The sequence below is a fragment of the Rana temporaria genome, chromosome 1, assembly GCF_905171775.1.
Source record: "Rana temporaria chromosome 1, aRanTem1.1, whole genome shotgun sequence".
Lineage (NCBI taxonomy): Eukaryota > Metazoa > Chordata > Amphibia > Anura > Ranidae > Rana > Rana temporaria.
The window spans coordinates 54,146,899-54,173,411 of NC_053489.1; the positions used below are offsets into that span (position 1 = coordinate 54,146,899).

Below are 26,513 nucleotides of genomic sequence, written 5' to 3' on the forward strand. Positions count from 1 at the left end.
ACAGTCCAGCGATGCAGGCGTGCAAAGCCCCGCTCCTCTCCATCTCCTCTCTATGGCGCCGGCATCGTGACTGTGGGTGCCCGTCTGTGGCTTCGCAAGCCGCGCTGCACGCTGTGATTGGCTGGGCAATCGTCTGGGACCTGTGACGTGTCCCAGATGATTGCCGAGAGGAAGGGGTGAACTTCCTTCCGGCGCAGCGGAGCCCTGAGAGAAAGTGGGAGCTGGAACCCTCTAAAAAGAGAGTTTCCGCCCGCCCCCCAAAAAAATGACATGCCAAATGTGGCATGTCAGGGGGGTCACCTTCCCTAAAACCTGGAAGCTGGTTGATTTCTAGCCAGATACAAGTCCAAAGGAGAACGAAGATTTGCAGTCCAAGGACCTAGACTATGGAACGCTCTACCAACCTGCATCCGATCGGAGGTGAACTACCTGGCCTTCAGAAGAAAAATAAAAACCCATCTCTTCTGAGGGTTAACGTAGTTTCCATAAGGCCTTAGTATGGCCGCCGTTCCCGCCGCGAGGTTCGAATTTTTTACGTCGTTTGCGTAAGTCGTCCGCGAATCGGGAGTTACGTCGTTTACGTCCGCGTCGAAATCAATAGGCCCGTACGGCGTACTTAGCCACAATGCGCCCTGGGAAATGTAGGCACCCGGCGCATGCGCAGTAAGAAAAAACATCAAAAAACGTGAGGTCAAGCCTCATTGGCATTAAACATGCCCCCCCCCCAACCCATTTGAATTAGGCGCCCTTACGCCCGCCGTGTTTACACTACGCCACCCTAAGTAAGGAGGTAAGTGCTTTCTGAATCATGTACTTTCCTCTCTTACTTAAGGTGGCGTAGTGTAAACACGCTAGGCTACGCCGACCTTAATTTTAGGCGCCCCTACGTGAATCTACCTACAAGTGCCCAGAGGCGATTCAGTTTGCATGTGTTGCGCTATTTAAGTTTCTCACTCACACTCACTCAGCAGCACCAGATTTTGCACGCTCCAGTTTTGGTAAATACACCCCCTATCATTATCTTCATTTGCTAGTAGATGTGGGCATTATTTAGTCAGTTATACACAGATGGTCCCCTGTGTGAAAAATTATAAACTTTTTTTTCTTAAGAGAGACCTCCATGCTTTGCAAACTGAATTATATGAATGTATATCTTTCTTCCCTTTTTTTATACCTTTTCATGTTTCTAATACTCAATATAAATCAGTTTTTCTATCCAATATAAATCAGTTTACACCCTCAAAAATTTTAACTCTCAAATTATATTTTAAACTACTACTAATATTTCTGCCTAAAAACTATTCTACACCATTGCATGTCTCTTCTGCACTAAAAAAAACTTCCTGTTTGCAGTGAACAACAACAGAATTTTAGTTCCGCTTCTGTTATATCTGTTTGATAAGTTTAAAAAAAAACACCTGTATGTCAGAGCAGACCTGTCCTGTGCATACATCCCAGGTAATCTCGAGGAGTCCTGCCAGTTCCTATCTTGCATCACAGAACAGCTAATCCCCATGCTGTGCAATTAAGGAGATTGGGAAGGTAGCAGATTGAAAGCTGGCAGGTCTGACACCATGAGGTAGATCTACGAAAAGCGAATAGACTGTACACTTTGCAAGTGCAGACACACTCTGCAAATGCATTTATTCCAGAGCTTAGTAAATAAGGTATAGCTTCACTTTACAAAAAAAAAATACCCAATAAAATGCAAGGAACATAAAAAAAACTGTGTTTTTGCTTGTGTGAAAGGAGCCTTAGTTCACCCTTACAAATAAAATGTGAAGGTAAACTAACATTGGACACCTTCCCTACCCCTGCTGTACCTACCCCCGGGCTTTCCGGGGTTGTCAGCATCAATGCAGTCGGTCCAGCAGTCTAGGGATTTGAAATCCCCACTCTTCTCCATCTTTTCTGTGCAGCACTTCTGGAAAGGACCAGATCGATTCTGATTGACCAGCGCTGTCACAATGGATTGATCTGGTCTGTCTTGGAAGCGTTGCATGGAGAAGAGGGAGAAAAGTGGGGATTTCAAATCAGTGGACACCTCAACAGGAATCGGGGGGTAAGGAGTAGTACAACAGGGATTGGCTACATGTGAATTGAGTTTCGAGGTAAGCCTGTGCTTAGTACGCCCACCCCCCTCCCACAAAAACCACCACACTTACACACGCACTCGAAATTGGGTTAACATGCACGCACTTTGACCACGCGGTCTCTAAAAAGAGAGGCGAAGGACTAACAGGGCTGGTTGAGCGGGCTATATCCTCTCACTCCCTTATAGGGAGTCCCTCTGCCCCGTTGGGCTTCAAAGCGGAGCAGGTAGGGCGGGCTATGTGGGAGGACCCCCTCACACACCGGCCATTGCCACCCGGGGCATGGAGAAAGGTGGCAGATTGCCTCTGGGGGAGGCCTGCCTACTCCCAACTCCTGCAGTCCGGCTCCTCTCTCGAGTACACGCACAAAATACACTTTAGAAAAAAAAAAAAAACAACAGGGATCGGGGGTTAAGGAGTCCAGTATTGGTATCCCTTTATTATGTCTACAGAAAATAGCCACACAACAGAATAAATCTTAGTTGCTAGCACACCGTGGGATATTTATCAAGGTATATATATATCTATATATATAAAACTCAAGTGTGTGTATGTATGTATGTATGTTCCAGCATCACGTCCAAACGGCTAAAGATATTAACATGAAACTTGGCACACATGTTACTTATATGTCAGCAACAAACATAGGATAGGTGGTTTAACCCTTAACCACCCCCATTTGCCATGGTCGGGGTTTTTCTTTAAAGTCCCATTCAACTCTATGGGGAAATACATGTTACTTCATAACTTCCAAACGGCTGTAGATATTTCCATAACACTTGGTCACATGTTACTTATATGTCCACTTAAACTATAGGATAGTTAATTTATCCCTTAACTACCCCCATTTGTGAGGGTCAGGGTTTGTGTTTAAAGTCCCATGCAAATCAATGGGAAATGTATGTTCCCACATAACTTCTGTACGCCTGGAGATATTTCAATAATACCTGGTACACATATTACTTATCTGCCAAATAAAAATATATGACAGTTAAATTAACCCTTACCTACACCCTTATATAAAAGATGGGTATATTTATATTACTATGATTTTCCTCCCCAAAAGGTTAAGATAGGAAGACCGGGCAACGCCGGGTATTCAGCTAATATATATATATATATATATATATATATATATATATATATATATATATATATATATATATATATATATATATATGTATATATTAAGTGCTGCACTAAAATAGATAAAAGTGGATAAAAAATTGTGAAAAAAAACTAAGAAACAAGAAACTGTGATAAAACAAAGAAAAATGTTCAATGCAAATTACATTTTCATGATGCCGGGTTCACACATCTCCGGGGCGGCCGCAGTCTGCATTGAAGAAGGGTCCTGTATGTCTTCTGGTCCGATTCAGGTGTAAATTCAGGCAAAAATTCTGACCTGATTCGCATCTGAATCAGTGAAAAGGGACACACCGGACCTCATGCTGTAAGCCGCGGCCACAGCATATGTGAACAAAACCTTAATTAAAATATTTTTCTTTGTATTATCACAGGATGTTTTTGTTTTTTTTCACAATTTGATTCACTTTTATATATTTTAGAACAGCAGTTAACATATAGACTATCCCTTTAATAGCATTGTTGCAGTTATAAGGGAGCACCAAGGCAGAAGCTTTTCTAATTATGACATTGAGCTTGACATGGTGATTACAAGTAGTGAAATTCCAAGCCAATTAACCTACCAAAATGTATTTGGACAGACACCGGAGTACCCAGAAGAAAACAATGCAAGCACTGGGATTCAAACCGTGGACCCCAATGCTGTAAGGTGCTAACCACTAAGCTACTAATCATTTTGCTAAAGGATACTTGGCAAGTAAAGTAAGGATCTGAAATAAAGTTTGCCAACATGTTTCCAAGTGTTCACCTGAAGTATGTTTATTTCTCAAGGCACCTGGAGTTAATTATGGTGCGGTGACCTGCATTCCCCCACTTCCGTCTACCTGCAGAAACCATAGAGCGGTAGAAGCCATACAGCTTCTTTTAAAATCTTCCAGAACTGTAATTTCACAGTGGAGCTTAGTTAGACAAAAGGAGATCAAAGGGGGCTGTGGGAGTAGGATGAAACTAAATTGTGACCAAGTAAAGTCTTTAGGGCCCCAGATGACAACATAAATAGTAGGGTGCAGAAGTCCTTGCACTTTTGTATTGTGTCACAAGAACACAGTATAAGCTGGAATTCAAATTTAACAGACAAATTCTGCCTGGTGGGTCTCCAGACACTAGACGAGCAAAGCTTGCTTCTTTGACTTGGCCCCATTCATTCTAGATAGAAGCTAACCAAAAGCTGAAAAAAATTAAAAGTAAATACTTCTCACATTTTTCCTATATGTGAAAAATACAGCAAATGTAATAGCCAAATACGAGACTAGATTTTATTATTCTAAATTCTGTTTGTGGCTTCTTTTACTAAATTGTGGTCGGAGCGTGTTTAGACTGTGGTAGGAACATGTACATGATTAACACAGACTCGCACTGTGCAACCAAAGTGTGACTGATCCTTAAGTAATCATAATTTAATGATAATATTTCAGAACCTGGTTCCATTCCGTAGAAGAGCAGAGAACACACTGATTGTTTGCATTTTTGTCCTTCGCATATTTTTGCCCGAAGAATGTCAATTATGCAAAAACACTTTAGAGACAGCCAGCAAAAAAAAAAGGAAAAAAAAATGCTGAGGGTTTATCAAAACTTGCAGCAATTTCAGGACAATAAAACATATTTATTGCCCTGATGGGGGATTCTGGCCTGTGTCTGGGATAGCTATACTCCTTAAAATCCGTAGAGGAAGCAATTTTACAGTCCCAGCCTTCTTGTTCCAGAAATTCAGAATGTCCTGGCTTTGTTTCACTATTTACTTAATTAAAGGAGATTTCCACTTTCAAAGAACCATGAACCCAGTGGGTGATTTTTATAGGTATAGCTCAGGCCCTCGATGTAAAACTGGGACAGTTTGAGACAATTCCAATAGAGCACTCAAATAAATGCATAAAAGGGCTAGCTTTAGTGCAAACCTCATATTAATATCATCGATATATCCAGAACTACAGGAAGATTAAGGGGAAAAAAATGTAATGCATTGCAGCTTATCAGTCCTCAGATGTGGGGCCTGTATTAGTTTTCTTATTTTTTAGGCTATTTCTCCTTTATTTTTACTTGGTCTTCCTGCAGCATGAACTAGGGTGACAACACTCACTCACTCTATGGGGACGTAGCATAGTAGGGAGTACAAAATGTCTCCCTAGCTTTACAGTTTACAGAAGGAAAATAGACAGGACTGATAACATTGCTCGAGAAAAACCCAGCTCACTAGATTTCTAGCATGTATCAAACAGTCTCAAAATGCTTTCAATGGTAAATTCAACAGACCAAATGGAAGCAAATAGGATTCAAATATATCTAAAATGTTGTAGCAGATGCAGTAGGGATCATGGGGACTTGATTAATTTGCTGTGGAGGTGTCCCAAACACCACCTTTATTGGATGGGGATTCTGGATATGATCAATAAAGTATTTTAGTCTAACATCCCCTCTGATCCTGAGTCCTGTGTACTAGATATCCTTGAGGATGTAGTCTCAGTCTCAGGAGTTCATTCGAGAGGCCATAGCTAGAGCATTGTTTCAGGCCCATGTACAATATTGGAAATCAGCTGTTCCAAGCTGCAGTTAGAAGCGAAAATCAGCAATCTGCATTTCACCGCTGCAACTAATACAGCCACATTGTTATATTGTGTTTATCAGTGGTCATGCTATCAGTGGTCATGCTAGCAAGCGGTTTCAGCATCACTGAAAAACGAGCTACTGTCAGTGGCTTATGTATAGAGTGAAGCCTCAGCTGTAAAATTTACTATCAGTACCAGTAGGGTTGGATGTTGGAATTGGGTTATGGATTGTTGAAGTGGGGGTAGAACGTCCTAGATATGCCTGGTACTAGGGCTACCTGATGTTCTGTAGGCAATACCAGGTATGTATTTGGTCCACAAGTAGATTAGATGAAATTAGCTTAATCATACAAAGGCCAATTTTAAAACTCCCGTCAATCAACCTGAGATGTTCTAAAATTACAAAAATATCACTCATTACGTGATTCTAATAAAACCCTACAAAGGAACATGGAGGCCTCACCGCAGAATCTTTATACTTTTAATTACCAAGAAATTTAAAAGAGACTATATAGAGACATGTGTTTGTTGAGTGACTTTTCATTTGAAAACATCTGCTAGGGTCAAAATAAAAGAAAGATTACCATAAAAAAAAAAGCAATTCGTTAAATTGTATGTTGTAACTAAAGTAAGGTGACCAGATTTTGAAAATTAAATCCAGGGACATATTTTTTTTTTTTACTAGTAATGGCGGCAATCAGCGACTCTCTACCTGTCGCCACCGCCGCCCGCCTCACAGCCTGTCAAGTCTTATGCCATGTACACACGATCCGAATATTGTACGAAAAATGTCGTCCGAGGAAGAATCGTCCGATAATCGGATTGTTAGTACAGGGCTGGACGAGCCGATCATTTTAGTTCATCCGATATTATTTTATCGGACATGCACAAAAATTTTCCTCGTACGATACCAGATCGTACGATTTTCGTTTGGTCAGTACTGTTGTCGTCCGAAAATACTACACAAATATTATATATAATTTTTTTTTCTGTCGTACGAGAATTTTTGTGACTTTAGTAACCTATTAAATTTCTACTTGCGACTAGTAAACGAAAAAAGTCGTACGATCTGTCGTACGATTTTCGGATCGTGTGTACGTGGCATTACTCTCCAGGCCCCGGCTACTGGGTGGGGAGCGGAGGAAGATCACTCCACCAGGGAAGGCAAGGAGATAAACAGGCAGACGGCTGGCCGGGATTTGAGCCAAGGCAGAAGAACATGTGAGCGGAGCTGGATGGGCATGCACCCGAAACTGAAGAAATATTCCCTCCGCCCTGACCAGCACATGATCATCAGAAAGGGGCACAGATAATAGAAAAAATAGACCCCCTATGCTAGTAGGAGTGGTGGAGTGACGGGTGTGTAATTCTGATATATTTTTTTTTTATTCTACACTGACTGTCTTTGAAATGACCTCAGCCCCTGTTCAAATCCAATCCGGGGACAAAACCAGGGACAGACTTGATCCAGGGACAGTGTCCTCTATATGGGGACTGTCCCCAGAAATCGGGATGTCTGGTCAGCCTAAACTAAAGAATGTGGTGGTTGTGAAGTGCTAGTAGGCTGAAATCTGAAACAAAAAAGTGTCCATCATGGATACTGGAAGTAGGTGGGGGGTTAGGAAGACACATTCCAGGAGATGAAGGTCCGCTCACAGCAGACAAAGCTGCACTCTACAATAACGAGGCTGTGCACTATGCATTTATTTTATTCTGGAGTTCCGAAATGACCCTAACAGTATGTGGTCTGTCATATCTTGTTAAAACAGAATGATGCTGCTCTCTGGAATCATATAAATATTTATGGGCACAAAGCGTACAGCTATCTGGTTTACATCTAAGAAGAACATGACCAGGTTACACATGAATGTGATACAGATGCCACAGCCAGCATTTAATATAAACTGCTTACATCATTGTTGTTTTAAAAAAAAAACAAAGCAGGAGTGCCTTTTATTGCTTTCCATAATAATTGATTTTTTGTTTGGCGAACAGGCAGATGCCATCCAAATTGGCCTGTTACTGAGCAGTAGAATGAGCACAGTGGGAATGAGCAGATAAACCCTGAAATGTGAGAGGTTTTCCTAAACAAAGTTAAACTTCTTCAAAGAGAGGATGTGCAGTACAGTCTTCCCTTAAATTTCACAGGAGATGAAAAAGCTATTTTAAAGAAAATGTTTAGCGCCTTTATGTAGTAGTGCTTTATTTGTTATGCTCAGATCTATTTCTCCAGTCAAGTAGTTATGAAATCTTACAAAAAAAATTAGGCAGGAGTCGCTTGATATAATGGGTGATCTCTGTTCTGCCACAACTCTTTAAACTGCTCCGCCTCCACACTGAAACAGCTGGTTATAGGTTAAAGGCCATTTACACCTGTGTCGCTTAGGCATTAGTATGCTACCAGTCTACGTTAAAGCTCTGAAAATAGGCCACAAGCAACTTGATAGTAGTCTAAATAGATATTTTGTGGCAAGGCAAATTAGACAATGCATAAAACAGTAGATAGACAACTGAGCATATCTAAACAGGCCAGGCAAAATCGGATGAAACAGAAACCATGATATGCCAACAAACTAACTGCAATAAAGGTAAACCAAAATTTTACTGGTATAAACAGTGGAAGAAATAGCAACATTATTTAAAGGAATGTCTATGTATATAACCCTAATAGTGGGTGGGCATATGGATTACTGACAAAGGGTACCCCTGGAGGTGACTATAAAGTACCTAGCACCTATTTAGCAGTACTAAGCCAGCTATCGTTGGGGCCCATCTGTAAAGTGGTGCACATTTATATGTCCCTTTAAAACTGTACACAATTAATGACAGATGGGCTGCTAAGTGAGGAACAGTCTCTATTTGTTCTGTTCAGAGAGGGCTACTGAGAGATTCAAGTACAGACAGTCAGAAAGAGGAAAGCTACCTCTGTTCTCTCTTTTTGGAGAAGCCAAATGCTTTGCAAACTAGCTTGATGGGTGTACAGAAAGTGTTGATATGTGTAATATAAATAATAAAATGTATAAAAACATTAGATTAAAAGCTAAAAAATTCTAATAAACTTGCCCCAAAACCCAATATTCCCATTTTTCAAAAATCAACAGTGTTGAACTGTTCGCCTCAGAATGGCAGTGAGCAGCATACAGCCCTACACTGAGGTTCATTTACTAAAGGCAATTGGACTGTACACTTTGCAAGTGCAGCTGTTCCAGAGCTTAGTAACTCATTTTCTTTCTTGCCTGTTGCCTTGGCTGTGCTAGGATGTTGGAGTGCAGAGTTAGGTATGGCAGTCACTACTGTTTGAAAAAGTTGCTGTAATGTGCCACCAAAATAGCATACTTCTATGATTCTCTTTGATAACACAATTCTGATTTCCTATGCATGTGGTAGCCTGAAGAAGGAGCGCATGCTCCGCAAACGCTTTGCCTATTGGTTCCCCTCCTACCCGGAAGTGACGGCATCCCCCAGCTCCCTCTGCGTGTGTTTCGGACCCAGAAAGTGTCGGCGATCACCGGCGCAGCCCACTCTGAGCCCTCAGCAGCAAGCAGACCCTTGGATGAACCGACCTCACGGATGTCTGGCAAATCATGCCTAAATGCATGTTACCATTTTTCTCTTGTGAGTCCATCTGTGAAATGTGAAATTTGCTCTCTTACTGCACTTAGAGTGGCACCTGTGTTTTATTCTCATGTGGTGTCAGCCCTGCCTACTTAATTTCTGATGGATTACCTCTCCTCATCTTTTCAGCAAGCCTCATTTTTACAACCCCTGCTTGTGCACTGACAGAGAGCACAGGAAGATATCAGATCACACAATTTCTAAAAAAAGGTACAGGTATTTTTTGCACTTATCGAACAGATCTAACAAAACCCTTCCAATGGTATACTCAGCAGACCAAACGGGAGCAAATAAGAGAAGTATATTGTTAGGGTTTACATGCACTTTAAAAGAAAGCTTTGTGGCCCCTTAAGTGCATTAGCGTATTTTCTAACATTTCTTGGTCAATTCTCAAATAGTTAGTGGTTGTGCACACATGTGGAGAGAGGAGTACAGCCAGGTCCAAGCTTCCAGAAAGCAAGCATTTCATCTTACCTCTTGTGTACCTGTTTCCAGGTCCGTCATGCCAATCACTGAGAAATCCCCATAGCGGTCTCCATTAGCATCGATGGACACCTGACCGGCAATACCTGTGGAATGGCATGCAAGGAATTAGAAAACAAATTACTTCAAATACCTAAGTGTCCAAGTCAAACACAAAAAAGTGAGTCTGCAGATTTCTCGCAAGCGATACAACAGGAAATCTCATCAGACTCCAAGATTTTCATTGGCTTTACAAGCTGAATTGAAATTTCATCCCACTGTCTGCATTCCTAAAACCTGAAGCCTGCTTCGCTTTCAGGAACACAAAACTGGACCCTGTGTATCACGGATACTATGAAAAAGATACTATTAAAGACGAGAGCAAAGAGACTGAGTACTAGATCAAATTCACCTAGAGGATAAGCAAGCCATAAGTAACATGTCCATATATATATAAAAATAATAATATTGCGCAAAAAAAAAAATACAGAAATCCATTATCTGACTATTTTAATCTAAAATTATAACTCCCAACTGCCCTTCTTTTGCACCCAAATCCATCTGTTCTATTTTACTTAACAGCTATCATTTTAGGGGCAGATCCACAGAGCAAGTACGCCGGCGTATCTACTGATACGCCGGCGTACTTTCAAATTTCCCGCGTTGTATCTTTAGTTTGAATGCTCAAACCAAGATACGACGGCATCTGGGTTCGATCCGACAGGCGTACAGTTTCGTACGCCTTCGGATCGTAGATGCAATACTTCGGCGTTCGCTGGGTGGAGTTTGCGTTGTTTTCCGCGTCGGGTATGCAAATTAGCTTTTTCCGACGATCCACGAACGTACGCGCAGCCGTCGCATTCTCTTACGTCGTCTCTATTCGGCTTTTTCCGGCGTATAGTTAAAGCTGCTATTTTGCGGCGTATAGATAGACTTGCCATGTTAAAGTATGGCCGTCGTTCCCGCGTCGAAATTTGAATTTTTTTTTTTCGTGTAAGTCGTCCGTGAATAGGGATGGACGTAAGTCACGTCTAAGTTCAAACAATGACGTTGTTGCGACGTCATTTAGCGCAATGCACGGCGGGAAATTTAAGAACGACGCATGCGTTTTTCATTCTGCGCTGGGACGCGCTTCATTTAAATGAAACCCGCCCCCAACCCGCCCAATTTGAAATACGGCGCCAGAAATACACTACGCCGCCTTAACTCGCCGAGGATTCGAAAATGCGCCAGGTAAGGTACGGCGGCGTAGTGTATCTCTGATATGCTGCGCAAAAGTATTTCTTTCTGGATCTGCCCCTTAGTCTCTAGAAAATAAATCTATATCTAAATTCAAACTCTAACTAAAACTTTGTATTTTTAAGTTAGTTTTTGAAAAGTTTTTTTCTGCCTTTGTCACTGTTGTAGAACTTTTCCCAAATGTTCTGTCCTGCTGACACCCTGCCATGTCCTGACACACAGGATCTGGCCATTGGGAACAATTACATGTGGTTTTCTAGCTGGATCTGTATTTGTTGGGGAGTAAATGTTAAAATTTAAAAAAATTAGATGGGTGGTTGGAATTTGGATATAAGGCCAGGTTTACACTGGTGTGATTGTAGATGCGACTTGGGTCACACAGAATAACAGGACAATGGAAATCAAATACATTTTAATGGTGCCTGTCCACATCAATGCAGTGCAGCTGTGATGCAACTTTGGGGCAGGGTCCTGTGCTACTTTGGTGCGATGCAGTGAAATGTTCATAGACTTCAAGTCAAATTAATCAAAAACCCATCAATGCACCCCCCCCCCCCCCAACTATTCTAATCCTCCTCCTCCAAAATTACAGTTGCAGTACAGAATTGTATTTATTTTTCCTTGCCCGTGTGTGTGTAGGGTGATCATGTATAGTTTTCCACTGTGCTTTTAGATCTTTTGAAACATGTCAGGTGATGTATATCTTTTGTCTCAATCCTTTTCCTGCATTTTGGCATCTTGATATTAACCTCTTAATTGCCCAGGAAAATACATTTTTGAGAGCTCGGCTACTGAAAAAACATTATATAGCGCCACATCCCTTGAAAAGTACAGAATAGAGGAATAATATTTGTGGGCGCAAAAAGACCAGATAGATAGAAAAATATACATTTAATAAGTTAAAATTTTCTTAGAATAAATACATGAAATAACATTAACATAATGGATCATCGAAATATACAGACAGAAATGGACATTTGATTAGTCTCTACATGTTTCGCCATTTGATGGCTTCTTTAGGAAAACTTTGATATCAGGTGGAATATATGATCACCAAAATGAGAAAGTATATTAAAGAAATACGACACACAAATACAAATAAAGAAACAAAATACAAAGAAATGTCATAATCTTCCAGATTTGGGCAGAAATCACAAAGCTTAAAGCGGAGTTCCAGACTTTTTTTATGTTTATTCAAAGTCAGCAGCTACAAAAAGCATAGCTGCTGGCTTTTAATAAACATACACTTACCTGCTCCACTGTCCAGTAATGCCCTGCCCGGAGCTCCGCCCCTCTCCCCCCCTCCCTGCCGTCGCCTCCATCGCCTGACCGCTCTATGAGTGGTCAGGCGATTGCCGGAGACTTTTCACGTGTGCCAGGGGATTGCCTACAGGGAGGGGCCGCCGTAGGCGATATGACGTATTGTCTAATCAGTCCCTGGGCGGAAGGAAGAAGTGGGACAGGAAGTCCCACTTCTACTGAAGCCCCCACTTCCCCCCCCTCCGCCAAAAAAATTACATGCCAAATGTGGCATGTAAGGGGGCGAGGAGTGGTTTAAGCGGAAGTTCCACTTTTGGGTGGAACTCCGCTTTAAGCATTGGTTTGGAAACTGACCTGTGTATACACTGGTCTCGAAGATTTTGAAATTTCTTTGTATTTTGTTTCTTTATTTGTATTTTTGTGTCTTATTTCTTTAAAATATTTTCTAATTTTAATGATCATATATATTGCGCCTGATATCAAAGTCCTCCTGAAGAAGCCACCAAATGGCAAAACATGTAGAGACTAATCAGATGTGCATTTCATTTATGTCTGTATAATTCAAAGATCCATTATGTGAATGTTATTTCATGTATTTATTCTAAGAAAATGTTAACTTATTAAATGTATATATTTCTATCTATCTGGTCTATTTCCGCCTTTAAAGTCCCACAAATCGTGTTCCTCTTAATTGTCCAGTTAATTGAATTAACTTAATTAATTGTTAATTCAATTTACCATGCAAATACATTTTGGGGTGGAGCTTGTATGAGTATAACTGTATTGCCATTTTTATGTTTAACATGCTACGACTAATGCCGCGTACACACGATCAGTTAAACCGATGAGAATGGTCTGATAGACCGTTTTCATCGGTCAAAACCGATCGTGTGGGGGCGCCATTGGTTATTTAACCATCGGTTAAAAAAAAAAAAACTTGTTTTAAATTTAACTGATGATTCCTAACCGATGGGAAAAAAACGATCGTTAGTAGGCACAACCATCGGTTAAAAATCCATGCATGCTCAGAATCAAGTCGATGCATGCTTGGAAGCATTGAACTTCGTTTTTTTCAGCACGTTCTTGTGTTTTACGTCACTGCATTCTGACACGATTGGTTTACCGATTGGTTAACCGATGAAATCGGTCCGTTCTCAACGGATGGACTGATCGTGTGTACGCGGCATAAGGCTGTTGTCGAAACGAGTCAGCTGTCTTGCTTGTCACTTCATGTAACCAACCATTAAAATCGCTATAAGAACTACAGAGTTTCCGGCTCAATCCTTTTACTTGTTTGCACTACAGAATCGCATTAGAAATCAGATGAAATTGCAGTTGCACTAGTGTACTAGCCTTACTCTCCATATTGTTTGAATTACTTTTTCTTTTTTTTTCTACATTGTCAGTGGCTGAATTGCTTGTTTTCATAAAATAACCTTAAAAAAGGATTCGTTAAAACTTGCCAACATTTTTTTCTTAAAGGGGTGGTTCCCCTAAAAATAAACTTTTGACATTGCATTTGCTACATTAATTACAATTAGAATCGGCTGGTTTTATTGAAAAAATACCTCCGTACGTAGCGTTTGCTATATTCGTTTCCACCGCCACTTCCGGGTACGATGCTGGCGGTGGGCGTTCCTAATTGATGGACAGGCATCCGACCGACGCATCCATCGCGTCACGAGATGCCGAACGTCGGTGCGGCTCTATACGGCGCATGCGCACCGACGTTCGGCTTCTTTCGGTATCTCGTGACGTGATGGATGCGTCGGTCGGATGCCTGTCCATCAATTAGGAACGCCCACCGCCAGCATCGTACCCAGAAGTGGCGGTGGGAACGAATATAGCAAACGCTACGTACGGAGGTATTTTTTCAATAAAACCAGCCAATTCTAATTGTAATTAATGTAGCAAATGCAATGTCAAAAGTTTATTTTTAGGGGAACCACCCCTTTAACAATGTCCATAAAAACTGCTCAGTAAAGTTTCATTTAGACTTGCAGGTGGTGGGTGGCAAAAATGCGCGGTTGATCTGCGTTTTTGCGACCTGTCAACAACCCCCCTCCCTTAAGCTGCAATAGGCTGCGAACGAGGATGAAATAAAGTCTCCTGAACAATCTCGCAGGTCGATAGTTTGTGACAACGTCAGCCTGGACTCCAACCAGGCCATGCCCCCAACGTGTTCCGCCTCCACCCCTTGGAGCTTAATCATAGGGATAAGCAGTGGACGGGGATGTTTACACAGCAAAGTTCATCTGACATTTAGTGTTCGGTGGGCGGGAAGCCCACCGAACACAACACACTCAAGCAAATGGGAAAGTGTTACAAACTCCCTGCAGCCGTGTGCAATGCACCCGGTTGAGGCACATGTGCAATCAAAAATTAGGTCGAAACAGGCGGCGAGGAGGCATTGCATCACTTCCTCATTGCCTGTCTGTAGCCTCTGAAGCGCGATCCGAATGGGAAATGTATGCACTTGTGTAAATTTACACTTAAAGCAAACAATGCCCCCAATATTTTGGTGCAGTTATAAAGCTGGAAAAACAATTACGTTGTGCAGCAGTTTAAATATAATAGGAAAATACACAATCAGAGAGAGATGGCAGTGATCCCTCATTCCATGTAACAGCATCAGTGGGCTGGCATCTCCAAACAGGAAGAAAAGGTTAGCTCATGATGATTGGTGCCAGAAGCTACAAAATGGCATGTGGGGATGTCTTGGATTACCTTAGCTAGATTTTAAAATGAGGTCAATTCATTGTTACAATGTTTCATTTTTGTATTGGAAATTTATAAATATTGTGTTAATTGCAGTGCTTGGATTTTCAATGTAGCTCAATTAGAAATTTAGGATACTAGTGACCAAAGTGACCGAGCAGAAAAAAACAGCTGTATGTGATGAATAGAGAAAGATCATCCACAAGGAAACCTATGGAGGAGAGCCTAGGGCCGGGGGCACTTTGGCTACACAAGACAAGCAAAGGTCAACTGAATAGTCACCTGTCAGTGGTCACTTGTCAACTGACCTTTTTCCCTTTACAGACATACCATGTTTTGTCCAGCATTGTGTCTCTGTGTGGAGGCAGCCATCTTGGTAGAGGCACAGCTTTGATTCCTCTTCTCTACAGCAAGGAGAACAGTAAGCAGCACAGTACTGACCTCACCAAATCTTGTGGGACTAACAGTCATAAATGTACATTGCCTGGGATTCACACTGCAAGTATACAGATATGTGGCTGAACAGTGCCTTGAAAAAGTATTCACACCCCTTTTTCACATTTAGTCATGTTACAACCAAAAACATAAATGTATTTTATTGGGATTTTATGTGATAGATCAGCACAGTGGCACATTGTGAAGTGGAAGGAAAACTATAAATAGATTTTCAATTTTTTTTACAAATAAATATCTGAAAAGTGTGGTGTGCATTTGTATTCAGCCCCATTTACTCTGATACCCCCTAACTAAAATCCAATGGAACCAATTGCCCTCAGGAGTCACCTAATTAGTAAATAAAGTCCACCTGTGTGTAATTTAATCTCAGTATAAATACAGCTGTTCTGTGAAGCCCTCAGAGGTTTGTTAGAGCACCTTAGTGAACAAACAGCACCATGAAAGGCAAAGGAACAAACCAGACAGGTCAGGGATAAAGTTGAGGAGAAGTTTGAAGCAGATTTAGGTTATAAAAAAATAACCCAAGCTTTGAACAGGGAAGCTGTTCAGAGTTGATGGGAAGATGGAGCCAAATACAGGGCCATCTTAGAAGAAGACTTGAGACTGGAGAGGAGGTTCACCTTCCAGCAGGACAACAACCCTAAACATACAGCCAGAGCTACAATGGAATGGTTTAGATCAAAGCATTTACATGTGTTAGAAAGACCCAGTCAAAGTCCAGACCTAAATCCAATTAAGAATCTGTGGCAAGACTTGAAAATTGCTGTTCACAGATGCTCTCCATTCAATCTGACAGAGCTTGAGCTATTTTGCAAAGAAGAATGGGCAAAAATATCACTCTCTAGATGTGCAAAGCTGGTAGAAATATCCCCAAAAAGACTTGCAGTTGTAATTGCAGTTCTACAAAGTATTGACTCAAGGGGGGCTGAATATAAATGCCCTCTCCACACTTTTCACATATTTATTTGTAAAAAATTTGCAAAACCATTTATCATTTTCCTTCCACTTTGCAATTATGTGCCACTTTGTGTTGGTCTATCACATAAAATCCCAATAAAATATATTTACGTTTTTGGTTGTAACATGACAAAACGTGGATAATGTCAAGGGGTATGAATACTTTTTCAAGACACTGTAGACACAAGAGTAGCTTGCTATTGTATAGGCATTCTTGACTGTCTGAATTCAGGTCCACTTTAACCTCCTTAGCAGTATCCCCAAGCGTGACTCGGGGTGGTTTTTCCATGCTAGGACTGGTATCCCCGAGTCACCCTCGGGGTAGATGTGCAGAGCGTGCAGCAGCGCGGCTTATCTTCTCGCAGCATCCACAGACAAAGTTACTTACCTTGTCCCTGGATCCTGCGATGCATCCCCGCTGTGTGAGCGAGCGGGTCCTTGCTCGATTCACAGTGTCCCCGTGTGCCGCCGATCTCTGTTCCCTGTGATGTTACGACGAACGGGGGCGGAGAACGGCGCCAAATTCAAAAAAAGTAAACAAACACATTACATACAGTATACTGTAATCTTATAGATTACAGTACTGTATGTAAAAAATACACACCCCCCTTGTCCCTAGTGGTCTGCCCAGTGTCCTACATGTTCTTTTATATAATAAAAACCTTTTTTTCTCCCTGCAAACTGTAGATTGTCCATAGCAACCAAAAGTGTCCCTTTATGTCAAAAATGGTTTTAGAGCCGCTAGAAAACAGCGATAATAAATTATAATCACTTGCAGAATTGAGCGATAGCGATTTGTGGGGAAATTCGTCATAAAAAAATAAAAGTAATGACAGCAACAATTCTGCAACTGAGCAAATTTCAGTGATTTTTAGTTGATTACATTATTGAATAATTTTTATTATAATTAAATTATTATTTGTTATAATTATTTATAATTATGTATTATATTATAATTTATCATTTTGTTTTTTAAAAAAAATCATACCTGGGATGCCTACTAGACTCTTGTTTGGTCAGATTTAAATGAGTTATTCCTAAGAATTGCAGGCCTACAGTATAAAACGCCAAATTTCCTTGCAAAATAATTGTACCACTTTTGGTACATAATTCCAGACAAAATCATACCGCCAGGGAGGTTAAGGTGAAAGGGCTGACCTACATATCTGCAAAAAGGCCATGCCTTTCCTTTAAATAACACCTTCTGTTTTCAACAGAATTTCAGTGGTAATGAAGATTGCAGGTTAGCTATCAAAAAGAAAATAAATATTTTCGGCAGTCATCCTGAAATCTTGGTAGTCTTTCAAAGACCGATGAGCGCATGGAACAATACATGGATCCAGTAAAGAGCATCCCATTGTTTCCATATTGAAGATTAGATTTGGAAAGGTTTCTCAGTATTCTGAGATAAGCAGCATATAACCTTGCAAAGCACAAGAGATCCAGAAAAATGAGGTCAAAGAACATTCTCCATTTGGTTTGTATCAAACTCTGTCTTTCACAGTTATGAAAAGGGGAAAAAAACGATATGGTCGATGAGCAGATTAAAGAAAAGCCAGTGCTTGGTGTAATGTTCCGTTTACTGTATAAAGGAGTATAAGAATGTTTCTTCCCAATTTTTGTACTTGGCATCTATCTTCTATCTCGGTGTAAAATTCATGCATTGACAAATTCTCACTTATCAGACGTGTGTTTCTGTACACAGTACAGAGTCTGTCTACTAGGCCTAATGTTGTACAGAATACAGCAGCGTAATTAGCCACTGTGATCAATCTGGAAGCCGATTACATTAGTCTTGGCTTTTTCAAACTGTTCACAATAGCATTTCTGCTGACATAAATACAGGAACAAATTGTTGCTTGTTATTTTATAAACCGCTTGCCGACCGCATCACTTAGATGTAGGGTGGCAAGGTGGCTCTCCTGCGCTGAATCACATACCTAGCACGTGATCCAGCACATCCCGGAAGGGGTTGCGCGTGCACTCCCAAGCGCAGTAGCGGGGCTGTGATTAGACACAGCACAAGCCGATCAGTGGGTGCCGGCCAATAAATGTCTGCCGTCACCTGCTGATCGGCGAGAAGAGACAAAGAACCAAGCTCTGCCTATGTAAACGAGACAGAGCTCTGATGGATGTCCTTTCCCTGCAATGGAGGGAAAGAAAATCCATCATATCTCTTAGTAAAAACAGCACACACTGGGGTTGATTTACTAAAGGTAAATAGACTGTGCAATTTGCAAAGTGCAGTTGCTCCATAGCTTAGTAAATAAGGTAAAGCTTTGTTTGGAATACATAATCAATCACGTGCAAGGAAAAAAAACAGCATTCATGATTGGATGATGGAAGTTAACAGAACTTCTGTTCATTTACTAAGCTCTGGCGTATCTGCACTTCCAGAGTGCAACTGCAAAGTGCACAGTCTATTTTCCTTTAGTAAATCAACCCCCTAGTGTACACAAGCACTGATTAGGCACACATTTAACCCTTTTTATCACCGTAGATCCCGGACAATCTGGAAGCAGGTCCTGTGACCCGTTAGCCGATTGGCTGAAAGGAGAAGCGATCCTATTGACCACCTAGAAGGAGGGAGGAGACGCACAGCGGAAGCCGCTGTGATGCAGAGGAGGAGACGCAGGGGAAGCAACCACCCGGAGAAAGCACTGGCAGCGACCTAGATGGGATAAGTGCGGTGCTGGCAACCAACACTGTCCGGGGGAGGGGTGAGATGTGGGTGACCTGACTGTGGGGGGGGGGGGTTAGCAGTGGGGGGGTGACTGTGGGTGCATTGTTTTCCGCCGCCCCCCCCCCCCCAAAAAAAATATACCACCAGCTGCCACTGCTGCACATATCAAATTTAACACCCCATGTACCCCTTCAGATGTGTAAACTTCTAGCTCACATACTTCTACAACTTAAAAAAGCCCAGATAACACGAATAGATGGCAAAAATTCAATGCTTTAAAAAAAAGCATTATAATTCTTCAAAGACACAGATTGCACTGTATCTCACCCTGGGGACTGCACTAAATATAAGGTACAACTAACTGCTTTGATTTACCAGTCTGCAGGAAAGAGTAAAGAAGAAACACAGGATGTTTCTTTTGTAATACACTACACTGTAGGAAGCCTATCTTTCCTTTCCATGTGTTTATATGCCTTAATTTTGGAGCAGCAAGTGGCTGGGTATGGCTTAGCCAGGCATAATGACCAATATTACTGGTAATGTGCATATATCGTTTTTTTTTTTACACTTTTTTGACAGGGCAGGGAAGAGATTTTTTGTACTCTGAGTATCCTTATGAAGATTTCCCTTCATCTCTTGTGCCGGAAAGGAAATTTCCCATAGTGAGAGGATTTCCCTCTTAGACAGTTGTCACAGGAACAGATGTTCCCATTAGAAGATTTCCTCTCGCCTCTTGTTCTACTGAAACTCTAAAGTTTTGGATTTCCCCTAAGTTTCTGTCCCAGAGACAATAATCACCAGAAAAAAAAACTAGGAATAAGAGAGGGAAACCTTCTCAATGGGATGAAGACAGCAATAAAAAACTGGCAGAGGGCCTATTCCTTCCATGCTCCAAAAAAAAAAAAAGTTTTGCATTTGAAACATGTTAATCCATATTATCGTCTTGAAAAAAAAATGCATTTATTAATATCTACTTCTGCACAGCCCTTTCATGGCAATCAAAGACAGTGCACACATTTCTAACACCATTTCATAAGTGTGCCAGGTTTAATGCATGGCAAATAAACTCCCAGAACCCCATCCACTTTTCCTTATATACTGCAGAGGGTACATAAACTGTAGCTGGTATGCCTCAGCAAGACTTAAGAGTAAGCGAATGGGGGTTCTTCACCTAGAACTAGTCTGGGTAAAGCCTTCTAAAACTCACACAAATGTTACACTAGGGATATCCTCCAGAACATAGTAATAACAGCTGAGAAGGTTAAACTCCTAAATGGACAACCCAAGGCTGATCCAGATTTTACTTTCGGCCATGCCATGGGGGGCCGCTGCAAGGGTGGACTTTAAAATTCTCCTTTATTTGGGTACCTACAGACATTATTTGATAGTTACCTTTCCAGGTTTTGGTTATGTTAGTTATGGAGGTTATTTAGTAATCTGTCAGGGCTGGGCTCAGCCCTTCCTTCTCTAAGCTGGCCGCTTAGCTGTCGGCTAATTGCCAGCTAATATCTCTCCACAGTGACTCACCTGTTGATGATCCTGCTCGTCAGTCCTGCCTACTTAAGCCGTCCAGCTCAGTTGATCTCTGCCTTCGCTTGGTCAACATCACAGAGACTATCTCCTGCATTCCGGTTGAAGACTTGCTTGGCTGACGTTCCTTCTTTCTCCAGATCCAGCTTGCTGTTCTACTACGTTTATCCAAGGCTCTCTGACATTTGGCTTGGCTGACTATCTGATACGGTTCCTGAACTTTGGCTATGTTTTGACTATGCTTACTCTGTTTACCTTTTTATTATTCTTATTAAACAAGTGTTATTTAACTGTACTTCTGTCTCGGTCTGATTCATGGTTTCTGACATCATCAAAATGGTTAAATAATCTATCATGACTGCCACGTTTCCCATCAATAGGTCAGCATCACCCTCCCGCCTCATTCTCCTTTTTTCTACCCTCTCCACTGACATAACCTTGAGTGGTCAGTAGAGAATGCCTACAGGTTAACGAGGACTCCTAGTCTTATGAGATTTAGTGATGTCACTAAGTGGTTGTTTCTGTTCCTCTTGCTGGAGAGAAGCTGCACCAGAGGACTTACAGACAAGCATCTCAATGTTTCTGGTTTATTACGCATGTAGATCTGTGCTTTTTCTACTTCTTTTCTTGTTTCTTAAAGATTCTCCCCAGGGCTTTTTTTCAGGGGGAACTTGGGGGAACTCAGTTCCACCACCTCTAGCTCAGACCCTTTGGTGCCTGCTCACCACAATCACTTGTAAACACAGAAGTCTGGTTTCTGTGTTTATAAGTGACAGCTCTGCACTCTGTGTGTAACCCCCCTGAACTCTGCACACTGTATGTAATACAATCCTGGTATTTAATGCCCCTTTAAGACCCTTCTACTGTTTTTGAAATCTGAACGGGGTCGTGGTTGAGTTCCTGCACCTATTTTCTGAGAAAAAAAGCTCTGATTCTCCCACCAGTCATCAGATCAACAGTCACCAATTTTCCAACTCTGATACGAGGAAGAAAATACTTGAAAACATGACGTCTGTCTCCACACAGAGGCATGTAACTAGGTGTAGGCAGTAATGGGAAAAGGATAGCTGCAGGGAGACCACAGGCAATAATTGTGACTAGTCCTCTGTTCCCTATTTCAGGCACAGAATTCACAGTAATGGTAGTCTTTAACAAAAGAAAATCACAGTACTTACTACAAAGACACTGGCATAACTGTACCTTCATATGTTCTGTTCCACATCCGATGAACCAGTTTATCTCCATCTTTTTTACTGAAACCACTCTTCAATAGTTCATGTAATGCTAAAGCATATAGGATAATAGCATCATGGAATCCTTCCACAAACATATTGACCTGAAATAGAAAAAGGTAAGATGTAAAGTGTATACTGAGCTGATTAACACATGGCACACATTCAATGCAAAAAGTGAAAAAACAACACACCTTCATACGTGGTTCATAAACTGAATCATGCACTATGAAGTATTATGAGTATTAAAGTATTAAAGTAGAACTATAGGCAAAACTCTTTTTTTTTTTTTTTTTTACATTTTGGATAGAGTAAGGGAGAGTTATAACCTATCAGTATATTTTCGTCATCTGTGTCACATTTACCGTATTTGCCGGCGTATAAGACGACTGGGCGTATAAGACGACCCCCTAATTTTCCAGCTAAAATGCTGGTTTTGGGATATACTCACTGTATAAGACGACCCCTCACTGTGCCATTATACATGCCTCACTGTGCCATTATACATGCCTCACTGTGCCATTATACATGCCTCAATGTGCCATTATACATGCCTCAATGTGCCAGTATGCCTGCCTCACTGTGCCAGTATGCCTGCCTCACTGTGCCATTATGCCTGCCTCACTGTGCCAGTATGCCTGCCTCACTGTGCCAGTATGCCTGCCTCACTGTGCCAGTATGCCAGCCTCGACGATCTGCCTACCTTCTCCTGTTTGCAGAGTTTCTCAGGCTGTGGGCGTCCATTATTCAAAAGCCGCGCCTCCTCCTCAGGCTTTTTCCCAGCAGAGCCTCTGTTCAGTGTTCCGCCTATCACGGATGTCCTCTCGTCCGAGGCCGAGGATGAGAAGGCATCCGTGATAGGCGGAACACTGAACAGAGGCTCTGCTGGGAAAATTAGTGTTCCGCCTATCACGGAACAGTCTGAGGAGGAGGCGCGGCTTTGAATAATGGATGGCCGCCGTCTGACAGACAGGTACCCGACGTATAAGACGACCCCCGACTTTTGGGGCATGATTTTAGGGGCAAAAAGTCGTCTTATACGCCGAAAAATAAAAAGTTGTCTTATACGCCGGAAAATACGGTACCTTTATTTCCTGCCCCATTGCCAAACAAAAGTGAGAGATAATCCCCACAAATTAAGTAACTGTTCTTTCTGCCTGCAAACTGTAGATTGTCCATAGCAATCAAAAGTGTCCCTTTATGTCAAAAGTGGTTTTAGAGCAGCTAGAAAACAGCGATAATAAATTATAATCACTTGCAGAATTGAGCGATAGCGATTTGTGGGGAAATTCGTCATAAAAAAATAAAAGTAATGACAGCGACTGAGCAAATTTCAGTGATTTTGAGTTGATTACATTATTGAATAATTTTTATTATAATTATATTATTATTTGTTATAATTATTTATAAATATTTATTATATTATAATTTATGATTTTGTTTTTAAAACTTTTTCATACCCGGGATGCCTACTAGACTCTTGTTTGGACACATTTAAGTGAGTTATTCGTAAGGATTACAGGCCTACAATGTAGAACACCAAATTTCCTTGCAAAATAATGGTACCGCTTTCAGCACCTAAAATCTGAAATTATCATACCGCCAGGGAGGTTAATAGTACAACATGTGGTGTGATGTGATACCTGATCATCCATCTGAGACTAAGCTCTAAATGGTAAACATTTTACCACCAAGTTTGAAAGTTTTAAACAGTAAGTTAATAAAACCAAACACAATTCCCGGTTTCCTGATTTTAATAATAAAAACTAATACAATATTAATAAGTGTGCTGCAAATGGTGGAGATCTTATGTCTCATACTTGCAAAGGGGCTACAGTAACAGTCCAATAACAGGACAAACCTGTCTTACTGTTCAACATTGCTGATCCCTGTATATTTCCAGGATTCCCCCGTCACAGTGGGCATACCCCAGAGGGGTCTTCGGGTGTTTGGGAACCACAGGAATGGACAACGACCCTGGATCTTTAAAGCCCCCTGTGGCTTACTACACACATTGCACTAAATGCCGTGGTGAGGGTCTAAACAGGGTCCAGTTCCCAAAGCAATATTACAGGCTGTCCACATAGTGTGGGGTCCTCTGGGTACAGTTCCCAAGGTTTTACTGAGGTTGTACAGGTCTGGATGCACTGCTTCTCTTGTAGTAGTATAAGAAGAGGGTGATGATTGAGGAGTTGATTGAAAAATTCCAAGTAAATAAGAATTAATTAGGCATAGAAGGAGGAGAAGTATACCACCTACAGCAATGTTTATCAAGTCCAGTCCTCAAATACCCCAAAACAGGTCATGTTTTTAGGAAAATCCTGAAAACATGACTTGTTGGGGGTACTTGAGGACTGGGATTGAGAAACATTGACCTATGGGACACTACTAAAAAAAACAAAGGTCTCATTGAGATCCTAGGGGTCATGTCTAAAAGCTTTGCTAGTGTCCAATGACCTGAAAGTCTATGACTACCCAGCCTGTGACCTGTGCTGTACCTAAGATATTTGCTTTTAAATTGACTCAGGCAAAATGCTGAAATAATCAGATGTTTATCCTACCATTTATCCTACTTCCACACTGGCTATACCCCATACAGTTAGAATCTTTATTTTCTGAATCACCCTGTACCTATGAAAGGTCAAACCAAGTGTTCCCACCTGAAAACGCAACTTGTGTGCAGCTTCAAGCTTCAACCTAAAGTGTAATCTTTATCTTCGTAATGTATTCTACATATACTGAATGTAACATTAAGCAATGGTAATGTAACAGTGGTCAGTCCAGAAATTTGCAGTTTGGGTTGGGTAAAAAAATCCTGTTATCTCATTCTGAGACATGTTTGTTTTATCATTGCTCCCACTCCACCACTGCTGATTCTGGATGCTGTTCAAAATACCATCCCCAGACCAAAACCCTAACAAACCTATCTACTCTGTGTTGGCTGCCGAGCTCTGCTATGGGAATGCTTCCATAGTCTAAAGATATTTAAAATAATCCATTGATAGGAGAATAAGCAACATGTCAAATCCTAAACAGAGAGGAACAAGAGGACACTGAAAAAAGACCATTCTAATGATATAAAGAGAATATTAATGTTCAGCTCTAGATAAAGGTAGGTCTGTGGATGTGGTGTATCTGGATTTTGCAAAGGCATTTGATACAGTTCCCCATAAAAATTTACTGTACGTTTAATGAGGTCTGTTGGCATGGACCAAAGGATATGTTCCTGAATTGAAAACTGACTACAGGAGCGGGTCCAAAGGGTGGTGATAAAAAGTACTCAGAATGGTCCGGAGTGATCAATGCCCCCCCCCCCCCCCGGGATCTGTCCTGGGACCAATTTGGTTAAATGTATTGTAAGGGTGGGACCCTGTGCTGTGTGAGAAATTGCTGGTTTACGCCAAATTCTGGAGAAAAAGACACACTAATTGGACAGCTGTGTGTTCAGCTATTTAGTTCTGATCTGACATGGACTCAGGGCCCCACCCCACAGACAGGAAGTCTGTTCCTGGGAGCCAGGTGAGCTCCCATCTCTCTGAGAGGAGAGAGAGGCTGCATGGGTTGCAGCTAGAGCATGCATATCTGCAGGAGGCAGATGTCGGCTGGTGATGCTGTGTGCATCCAAGAAGCTCAAACGCTGTGTGCGGACAAGTCGCTGTGTGCGGACAAGTCGCTGTGTGCGAATCAGACGCTGTGTGCGGCTGTTGAGTTTGCAAGATACAGGAATGGTGGAACCCCCCTGCAAGGGCTGCTAATGTCTTTGTGAACTTTTGTGTTTTTAAATAAAAGTGGGCTACCAGGCCCTTAAAAACTCAGTTCTGGACTGGCGTACTCACTGGAAAACGCACCTACCGCTGGAGTCAGATCCCCCAATCCTACAGTATTTATAAATGATATAGAAAATTGGATAAATACGCTAGCTCAATCTCAGTATTTGCAAATGATACAAAGCTAAGCAGGGCAATAACTACACAGCAAGATGTGGGAGCCTTACAACAAGACCTAAATAAACTAATGGGGTGGGCAAATTACGTTTAGTGCTAGCTGCTGCCATAATAACGGTATTTAGCATCAAAGTACCAACATACAGCTACGGCGGTTTGCGGTAAGTGGTTAAAGTGATTGTAAACGATCACCTTGTAAAACAATCCCATTCAGTTTAAAATAGAAATGAAAGAAAAAATATTTTAGTATAGATATAAAAATACATTATAAATACCTTTTTTCCTCTTTTGTTGTATTCCCTCTATTCTCAGCTGCATAATAGCGGGGGGAGGAGAACGAGCAGCACATTGAGCTCCCCAGTGGATGGCTGTGCAGCAGGGGCGTGTCAGGGCAAGTCTGATTATTGGAGGAGAGCAGACTGTGTTTCCAGTACAGCTAGAGAACTGACCACAGTGTGTTCTCCTGCTTAGTGTGGTCAGTTTTTAATAGGAAAGAAGAAGGACTGGCAGGAACACCAGGGATTTCACACAAGGGAAGCAATAAAAAGAGATCAGGATCAGGGGTGTTGCTAGGTCTACAAAAGATCTGAGGCTAGAGTCTATAGCAGCAAAGTAACGAAAATCATACGGTTGGG

The 26,513-nt window shown here is 41.5% G+C and overlaps 1 protein-coding gene across 2 annotated transcripts in view; it reads right to left on the minus strand.

The window, feature by feature from the left end:
* The window catches only part of NPR3 (natriuretic peptide receptor 3), a 146,648-nt gene that overhangs the window by 20,155 nt on the left and 99,980 nt on the right, over window positions 1-26,513 (minus strand). For both annotated transcript variants that reach the window (XM_040338068.1, XM_040338059.1), the window contains exons 4-5: window positions 21,903-22,038; window positions 9,872-9,966 (exon numbers count right to left, since the gene is read on the minus strand). In XM_040338068.1, the coding sequence (XP_040194002.1) occupies window positions 9,872-9,966; window positions 21,903-22,038 (231 nt within the window). The remainder of the gene's footprint in view (window positions 1-9,871; window positions 9,967-21,902; window positions 22,039-26,513) is intronic.